Below are 10458 nucleotides of genomic sequence, written 5' to 3'. Positions count from 1 at the left end.
GTTTACCTACATTAAAATATATCAATAACATAATTTTTCATAACTCACGATTATAGAATCTTTCTTTAGTTTCATAATCAATGACATAAATAAACCTACCAAATATTTGTGTACAATATTCTATTCTATTTGTTTGGATCAGCTGTCTGAAATTGTGAAATAAGCAATTAGCAGTTCTGACTGTTTACATTGAAATGTCAATGCAAAGGTAAACATTGTGAATTTTCTCATGCTTCCATGGAGACCAACTATAAATATTTACAGTACTTTTGAAAAATTCACCTCAAAACTTTTGACATCCAACGAGCGTAGCCCGAGAGGAACTTAAGGAAGTGAATAGGCCTATGACATTCCTAGATACGTGTACTATCGGTGTGTTTAATTTTTGCTGTATCGGTTTAGTATTTTAGTCGTGACAGCCGGACAGACAGATAACCCCTCAATTTTATAATAGTATAAAAAGATAGATGGATTTTATTTTATAAATAGGAAAGTAATTCCAAAACGTGTTACTTTCCCTTTATTTATACTTCGTAACGAGGAAATACCAAGGCAAAAATGTGGTTTTGATTCCACTATAAACTGTAGGTCCCTTAGTTGCCATTAACTGTATGGGTTCATTAATTAACAGCTGTGTCTAAGGAATATATTATGTCGGCTTTAGGTCACTAACAAGGAAGATCGCACCACTCATCCTACACTCATCTCCAATCATACTTGGCTTAAAATACCTACTTTGTATGGTCACCATTGCAATGAAAAGTATAAAAATTATTAAAGAAAGGACATAAAGAAGAGCTCAGTTCTTTAAAGCTACTATAGGGTAACAGTGTTACCAAATCACTCTTATATTGGAATGATTTTACCTTATAAACACATAAATTCCCATTCAAAATACTCTCGTTTTTTAGTTTTAATGGGCTATACACCCACATAAAATATTGATAACCTTTTTAAACTACAAACAAGATAGTTACACGAAGCAAAACCTAATAGTGGATGATTATTTTGTTGTGCATAATGTAGACGAACCTTCAAACCCCCAAGCTCGGAATATTGAGGCCATGAAGCATAGTCATATAAAATGCCATAATTGAATGGCTAAACTACTTCTCAGGCCAACTTTGTGTGAAATTGAGTTTTAGATTAGAGACTAGACTTAAGTTGGTCCAGTGGTTTAAGCGTAATGAATTCAAAAACAGAATCACCTCAATTACAACATCAAATATTTCTGAACTAAATGTCATCGTTTCCCTTTTAAACATTTAATGTTAAAAGGAATCTATATATTAATAGGCAAGCATGTTTCTTTAAAACCTTTTTTTTCAGCTCGTGTGCATCGAAGGGAAAATCTACACATACTAATAAAGACATTTTCCTCTAGGTGTGCAGAATCCCTTTATAAATTTAAATAAGCTAAAAAATAAGCACAAAAAATGAATTTTTAATTTAAAAAATTACATTAGCCTTATGGTTTGTCATGCCGGTGACGAAATGACAACAAAATATACACAGAAAATCACAACAAATGGAAGAAATTCCAATCACGTGTTTTATTTACAGCGTGGGGTGAAAATAGAGAACTCTGAACATTACATATTTGTGGTCAAGTTTTCGAACATTGGACGACCTCTAGTTCAAAATAGTTATTCTAACAATCACGTAACGAATGATTATAAATGATGAAGATTGTAGTTCCATTAAAACTTCACTCGATGCGATTTCCTCCATTAATTATTGGACCATGTTTGTAGTGTTATTTGATAACTCTGAGTTAGAGCCAATTAGCCCGTGTTAACGCATGAAGTGTCCCATGAGGCGCAATGGTGTTATTTCGGATCACTAACAACTTGTTATTTGTGTTAGGTCTAGTGTGAAAAGTGAGAGTGGAAATTGGTTTATGGAGAAAAACAAAGTGTAGAAGTCTATTGTTTATCGGCATCACAAATCTCTTTGGTGGTTTATGTTTTACAGTCTGTTCAAAAAATTTAGGAGGTTTAAGGCGAAGGTTTCCTGGGTTCCCCCAATTTGGTCTATATTTTAGCTGAACTGCTGTTAGCTATTGTTTCAAAGTTAAAGTGAGGTGGAAGGGATGGAATCTCTTACTCTCAAACCACTTAAATTTCGTATGAGGATTTACTCCGTCGTTGTGTTCTATAAACAACAACTAAAAACGTTTATAAGGAAAACATAGACATTTGTAATGGCTCATCGTAAAAAAGTTGTATATTTCACTACTAGTCTCGAAAGAAGCCTATTTCGGAATAAGGCAACAAATTTTCTTAGAAATACAAAAGTTTATTTGAGTAAGGAAAAGTAATGTTTCGGATGGACAAAATCGTGTTGAACCGGTTTAGAAATCGACAATTTTGGGATAGCTCAGTTATACGGAAATTAGCTATTTCCATATGCAGAAATATAAACAGAATGTTTACAAATAATAATTCAACAAATAATTTAGTTTCAGAATACAGTATGTGTGTCTAAAATATAATTAAAAAAATGTTTTCACTGCTACAATAACAAGACATATTACTTTGTTCCCCTCTTCAAAATTGAATTATAACTTTTCCATACTCCCTCACGGTTTTTTTTTTTTCATTATTAATGCAGTTAACACAATAAAATTTATAGAAATTTTCAGGCCCTGTAAAACTAGTTTCAGATGAATATAGTTTCCCATCTGGTATAGTAATAACCAAAGAGTAAAAATATATTATATTTTATCTACCTATACTATAAATTTTTTGTAGACTAATTTGACGTGACCTATTGTAAACAATGTATTTACTTAATGGTTAGTAAATTTCTTATTGTTATTCTTCTTATTCTTACTGTAAAATTGTCCCTGAAACAAGAGAAATACGATTATTCAATCTCTACGGATCAGCGAACGTGAATTACGCACCAAAATAAATGTTCAAAAATATAACGTGAGGTCCCTCATACAGTATTAAATTTAATGATTACATAATGATAACAATTGCAGTACATATTATCATTGACTATCTACAGAATTCTGAATATATAAGTCAATGATATTATGTAAAAATTTAGAACGTATGTAGGTAATAAAAAACTGTTTGAAATTGGTTTTGTAAAAAATTAACGTTTATTTATCACATCTCATTTAACTTAGCTTATCGTGTTTGGAATTTTTCCATAATATCAACTTATCAATATACACCTTTCACGCATGTACCATATGCATACAAATTAAAATTATACATCATTAATCAAAAATCGTTCGACAATTTATAGCTTGTAAAGTATGTATAAATCATATAGCTCTGGATTCATTGTGAAGGTCGTAGTCACTCGTTGAATGGATAACAGCGCTGATAAGAGTTAGTGATAATAGGCACTGTCAAGTTAACGCAGGGTAGCGTGGCCGAGTGGTCTAAGGCGCTGGTTTTAGGCACCAGTCCGAAAGGGCGTGGGTTCGAATCCCACCGCTGCCAGTAAAATTTTATTGGTGGAATGGATAGTTGTGAAGGTTTGAATAGCTTTATAAATACAGTACGTAGATGTACGTGTACAAAAACCCAACTTAATTTTTGTAATTTTGTTAAAGTATTTTATAATGTTTGTACTTTAGTTAGTGTTAAAAAGTTGAAATTTAATATTCGCTTATAAAAATGCTTTATGTGATACGTCACATACTGTAATATGTTACTTAGTATCAAAGCTCTTCTAAATGTTGAATACATAAGTAAAAGATACACTCTCATGGTTATTTTAAGATATTTTAGTAAAAGAAATGTTTTAATCAAATCGGTTGGATACTCTTAACCCACTGTAGTTTAAACTGACTCAAAACACTAGTAAAATTTACTAACTAGAATTCAATCTATTGTAACATTTCTTAATTTATTTTCATAGTTATAAAATTCAACATTTAAAATTCTTCTAAGTTAATTTTTGTAACGGCATTTTTATGTTCATTTGGGGTTTTTATTTTATCATTCATTCCTGTAATACCTACCATTTTGTAATACCCATCATATACAAATAAATAAATTTTAAAATCTAAAATATAAATAACGCATCAATTAATAAACTGCTGAATTATACAGCAAAAAAATCTAACGGTTTAATAGCATACATTCACAGATAAAATTACTGATGAACAAATAATTGTATATACAACTTAAATAACATAACGGTTTTATTAAAAGGAACATGTCGGCCTTAGTCACTAACAAGACTTCAAGATCGCGCCACTCATCCTACACTCATCCTTAACTCATATTTGGGTTAAAATACGCACATAGTGGCGTCCCTATCTTAAATAATTGATAATAATTCATAAAACGTATAGAAAATGTCAACTAAAGCACAAAAAGTTTGTTATATTTTACAAGAATGCATGTGTTTATATTTCACATTTTTTCAAGCCATCAAAAAGGAAAAGTTATAAAGTTAAAAAGCACAAGACAGTTGTTAGGACGAGTTTGTCGGAGGTCTGCTTTGACGGTTATTGTGCGAATGGTGGACAATGAAAAGTGGTAGTGAGACTACTGTGGAATACAAATAGTACAACAACGAGCGCCTACACGTCTTCACAACTAATTTCTGCTAAACAAGTTTCTAAGAAGACAATAAGTTATCCATTTCTTTGTGAATAATGAATGTTATTTATTAGGTGTTAAAGGTTATATTTTCAGTTTTGGACTAGGAGAAAAATTCATCGGTATGAATAAAAAAAACAATTAACAAACAATTAATATTTCGGTTAAAAGAATTAATATTTCTTAATTTGTGCATCCAACAGTCCAATTATTTATTCATCCCCACGTGGTACCTGTGTACGTCATATGCACGATTTGTTATTTTTGGTAGAGACAACCCATAGAAGGAAGGTTAGGCCTAGACAAATTAAATTAGATATATGGAATTAAATATAGACCGACAGCAGTGCTGTGGTTAGCATAAATTCTGGCGTCCACCGCTGGGAGCACCGTGTAGTTACGTAGCGCTTACGCCTTCACTACACGGCACTCACAGCGGTGGACGCCAGAACTTATGCAACTAACCGTAGCACTGTTTTAGATTTATATTTGTCTATGGTTAGGCCTACGTACTTCCGTTTGTGTCCACCCATCAGTCTATCTAACCATCCAGCTATCCATGTTTCTATCTTATTATTTACGTATCTATCTATCTTGCTATATTTCTAATTATCAATCCATCTATTTATCTACATATCTACTTTCTATTTTTCTACCTAACTACCAATGTATTGAATGACATATCTATATCTTAATCGATCCATTAAATTATTTATTTTTGTATCTATCTAATACATCTGCCGCCTTATTTTGATACTATAATCTGGAAGCTGGAGTATACATTCATTTCGTATGAATCCATTCTAATCAAAATAATTTATAAATACAAAACTTTTTTAAAACAAAACGTTTTATTAAAAATAAAAGTAAATTTAATGTGATCATTAAATATTGTCCCAGAAAGACGTGGCACTAAAACTAATAATGCAAAAGAGGGGTTTAAGCTTTATTTTGAATATAAGTTTTTAAATTATAGCCACTGAATGATTCGTATTGTTTAAAAACATAATAAACTCATATACCAGAGGTAAATGGTTACCTTTAATTTTAGAGTTAAATCGTAAGTGGTTCAATCTCGTTCATTCCCAATCCTTGAAGTAACTCACGTGGTTTCAACACATTTGTGTCATAAACAATCGAGAATATTCGCTCGAATGTCTAATCATAGGACGTCTTTTATGACTTGTAAACGCTACCAAATATATTTTACGTATTTCATATACTCTTCGTTCACACACATATAACTAATTTAACTTGTTTAATCTCCTCGCGGAATGACTCTAACGATTTAAGTCTGCCAGGATAACGAATCCCGTTACGTTAAAACTATCAACTCTATTTTTCATCCCCATCAGCGACACCTGTGACTGGGTCCATTAATTAATCTTTGTTGCATCATCCTGACTCGATACAATTAATTTTTTATGGGAAATTAAATTAATAATTGAATAGCATGATGGACATACAATGTTGAAAAATATAGCCTTACAAATACCGTACCACAGTGTGATTGAATGTCCCGGAACAGTGTAATATGTTTTTTACCATTGTTGATGAAGTAATGGAACTTGGTTTATCAATGATTGTCATAAATTTCTACTACTGTATGAAGCTATTATTATTAGGGGTAGCCCACAAGGAGTCAGACAACATTCTCGATAGAAGAATAGGTCGAATTTGGCATCACATCAAAGGTCTTTAGGTGTTTATATGTTAGTAAATACAAACCCTTTAAGAAGCGCAATGTCTTTGTAAAAAAATGCAGTCTGAAAGTATTAGAATTTTCAAAGGTTCCCGCGGCGGCCGCTAGGTACTCGCGTATCGCGAGCGCGCGACCAAATCAGCTGTCTCAGTGAGAGAGAGTGAGACAAAGAATCTGCTTAGAAAGAGAGAGATAGTGTAGATCGGTCGCCGCGCGAAGCCCATTTCGGTAGCAAAATTCCAGTCTGACTGTTCTACATTTATTAGCATGAAAAGGGTTTAGTTCTTCCTGATTGTAGCCCCAATTATGAACTGTTAATACTGTTCGATGAAATGGCGACCATACTTACTGTCCGCGAGAGAAAAGAAGTCCCCTGAGCTCCGGCCTATTCGTAGTTTGAAGGCGTTACGCTTGAACGTTTCTCGCGACAATTAGAGCCGTCTTCACTCTGCTCTGTTAGTTGTTATGCTTAATTTTTGTATGTAATATCAGTATGATTTTTATGAATCTATGTCATAATATTTTTTGGCATAGTTATACTATCGAAGGAAACCCATTTTCTAGTGTTACTAAGGCAAATTAATGACTTTTCTACTTTATGATTTTTGTTTAGTTAAATGTAACAATACCAATAAAATACAATACTGTACAATAAAATCCTTTTTAAATCAGAGTTTGCAAGCATTAATCCCTAATAATTAGTTGATCCATGAATATACTTACGGTGAATGCATATTACCGGTACATAATATAAGTACTCGAGTACAGCCAATAGAGATCGATGGAGTACAGAAGTTTCAATAGCATTCATCAATAAACAACTTATTATTAAAGTTTTTAATTCTATTACCATAAACCTAAGCAAAATATCAATAAAACAATTGCCAATATAGTATTTTACTTACAAATTCTGATATTGTAAGAGTTTAATCGATGTTCATTGGCAAAGGCTGGGCTAACTCCAAATCTTCTTCGTCTGTATCATGGGGTTCAGAGTCGGAATCCTCTGTCGATGAATCATCTCCGCCTCCCAAATTGATGACAAGTTCATCGACCGCGTTTTCCACTATGCCATCCGTCGTCCAGTACGCATTTTCTGTATGTTCTACATGTTCGGAATATTTTTTCCACAACGCAGGGGTAACAGAGTTAAGCGCCTCGTTTGCCAAGTCAGTCAATGCGCCCAGGGACATGCTACCTGATAAAAATACTTCCGTTGGATATGCCATGTCAAACTATATCATGCTGAATATGTGGCTATTAAAAAAAAACCATGAAAGATTGACAGTTGTATAAATGTTTATAATGATTTAAGGCATAGTGATAGTACTGTGCAAAAATAAATTACAAAAAATAAAGGTTTGTTTTTTTCCAGAACAAAAATTGTGTTAAAAAGTTATATTTTGAATGTAAAACCATTTAATTTTTACATTGACCTTTTTCAAAAGTTTACCACGAATTTTAAAGTATATTTAAATATTGTATACACATTATTTAAAAGCATTAAGTTTTATTCATAAATAGTTCTTTCAAAATGTAAAATATTGAATAAAATAAGTAATTATTTAAAGAGGCATAAGTAGTAGTACTAACATTTTTGAAACTAATTTTAAATAAAAAATGTTAACATATATCTAAAGTGAGTTATGGTAAATTTACCTGTCGTGTTTCTTGATCGAACATGTTGTTTAACTTTTGCCCAGACAAATTCTATGGTATTTAAGTCTCACATGTAAGGCGGAAGTCTTAAAATGGTGTGGCCTTGTTGTCGTACCAAGTTATCAATTTTGTAAACTTTTTGTGGTGGTTTAAGTCTTTCAATGGCTTCAAAAAGTTCTGCTTTCCTAGTTGTATTTTGTTCATAGTCTTCGCCGTGTTTTGACAACCACTCAACCATTACTTTCTTTGCTGAAGACTTATTAGGGACTTTGTCTTCCTGTTCTCCATGATACGGAGCGTTGTCAATGACTATGACTGAATTTGGCGGTAAATTTGGCAATACACGTTCCCTAATCCATTTTTCAAAGTTGGAAAAATTCATTTGGCCATGATAGTCTCCTTTGGCACTGTTTGCCTTATAAATAAGCCGACCCCCCTGCAAAAACCCTTCGTTTGACCCAATGTCTACGACAATCACGCGGTTTGACGCGTTCATATCAGGTAACACACCATCGACGTCTACACTTTGCCAACATTTCTGGAACGTTAAATTACTGTCTATCCAAGTTTCGTCCAGATAGAAAATTTTCCTTTTTTGTTCCCTTATCTTTCTTATCTCTCGCAAATACTTAAACCTCCAATTAACAATGTCGGGTCTTTCAATCAAACATTTTCTTTTGGAACCACATTTCTTCCACTTGAACCCCATATCTTTTAAGAGACGCCGAAGTGCCCATTCGCTCCATTTAAAATTTATTCTTTCTCTCAAAACAGGTAATAGTTTTTTACATGTAGGGACAATTTTTTTGTTCGTGTAAAAATCGCGTATTACATCTACGATTACACGCCTATCAAAGCTATCTATTTGTACTTTATGGTGGTCAGCCTTCTTGCGTTTTTTCCCGGGTGTACAGAGTTTTTCATCCGGTGTTTGTTTGCCGGCTTTTCTAATTCGTTTAATAGTTTTTTCTGACACTTTACAATAGTTTGCGGCACGTTCTGTTACCTTTTCTATCGGCACTAATAACCTTTTGTCTTTACATTCGTTGTCACAACACTCGATTAAATCCCTCTCTCCACTATGTATAGTAGCACCACGTTTTCTTAAATCCATAGCTACAAGGACCGTCCAAAACAAAACGAACTCACTACGCGAACACACGAGACTGCACTGAATCAAATGACGTGACCACATGATGATAATCCACTTACCAAAACAAAGATATGAGTAATTATGTTTACAACAGTTGTTTACAGACAGACAGAGGCGAGGCACGCAGATGCTTAGCGCCTGCAAATAATGTGCGATACCCTCCAAACATAGCTGTGTTCGCTCTGGCTCAAGGGACTTCTTTACTCTCGCGGACAGTAGTAGGTATTTTAAGCCAAGTATGAATGGAGATGAGTGTAGGATGAGTGGCACGATCTTGTAGTCTTGTTAGTGACTAAGGTCAACATTCCTTAGACACAGCTGTTAATTAATCGATTTAAAAGATCTTGGTGTCATATTTTTCGTTAAATATTATTGTAGTTTTACCGTTTTTTTTAATTTTGATAATTTAAAAAATGTTGGGCTCAAAGGTTGGTAAAAATGTTTAAATACGCGTTTTTTGAGCGGAGCGAGCGAAGCTCTTATACTACACTCCAGCTTTTGTTTTACAAATACTCCTCCTAAACGGCTGAAGCGATCTGCACGAAATCATTCTGTACACAGTCATAGTACCCAACCATGGAAAGGTATAAATCTGAAATGGTTCAAATCGGTCCATATGACTTTTCCCTACATGAATGCAAAGTTTTAGAAATTTAACATGGGCCTTATGGGTTAATTGGTCGCCATGACATTATTTGCGAGTTAACACTAAAAAGTAAACAAGAGCCTCAACATATGTTAGTCAACAAATCTACCACATTATAAAAAATACAGTACAAAAGAAAAAAATCTGATAAATACTAAAGAGCATATTAGTCTATTGCATGTAATACGAATTGATTAACAATCAGTTCTATATTGAGTATTTAAAATCATGCCTTTTATATTTAATAGTATAATCGTTCTGTTCTTTTCAACATCAATGGATAGTCAACTAAATAGGCCTAAGATTATGTTGCGTGGAGAAGGAGAAGATAAAACGAGGTTATTAAAAAAAACACTACAACATAATTATACCAACAAAAATCACGCCGCCCTTGATTTGCAAGTAAATTTGTAAAAAATTTACTTGTAGCTAAAAATACAAAATCATTTTACGAAATGAAATCACAACCACTTGGTTTACAGGTAAGGTTTAAAACTAAATGGTGTAACTTAGATAATAAAATCCCAAAGGATTAACACTAATATTGCTGTGTGCACTTCGACAAAAATTAATCACCAATTAAATTAGGCCTATATGCTCCTCTGTCAAATTCATGAGAAGATGTAACAACGTCGTTTAACCAGATTATAGGCCTACCTACAAGTATGGAACTATCAACAATAGTTTTTAAAACATTGCCATATAGAAGTCTGAAGTCTAGTTGGAA

At 33.1% G+C, this 10458-nt stretch overlaps 1 protein-coding gene and 1 non-coding gene across 2 annotated transcripts; one reads left to right on the top strand and one right to left on the bottom strand.

Annotated features, from left to right (window-relative positions):
- Positions 1 to 3381: 3381 nt before the first annotated feature.
- On the top strand, positions 3382 to 3461 carry Trnal-uag (transfer RNA leucine (anticodon UAG)). Its single transcript has one exon. It is a non-coding gene; the product is annotated as a tRNA-Leu (tRNA).
- Positions 3462 to 7999: 4538 nt separating this feature from the next.
- On the bottom strand, positions 8000 to 8641 carry LOC128989216 (uncharacterized). Its single transcript, XM_054411089.1, has one exon. The coding sequence runs from the start codon at positions 8639 to 8641 to the stop codon at positions 8000 to 8002; it is 642 nt and encodes a 213-aa protein (XP_054267064.1).
- Positions 8642 to 10458: the final 1817 nt, after the last annotated feature.

This window comes from Macrosteles quadrilineatus, unplaced genomic scaffold, assembly GCF_028750875.1.
Source record: "Macrosteles quadrilineatus isolate MER2022 unplaced genomic scaffold, UCM_ALF_1.0 Scaffold_3__2_contigs__length_128488019, whole genome shotgun sequence".
In the NCBI taxonomy this organism is placed as follows: domain Eukaryota; kingdom Metazoa; phylum Arthropoda; class Insecta; order Hemiptera; family Cicadellidae; genus Macrosteles; species Macrosteles quadrilineatus.
This window is presented reverse-complemented; position numbering and strand designations above follow the sequence as displayed.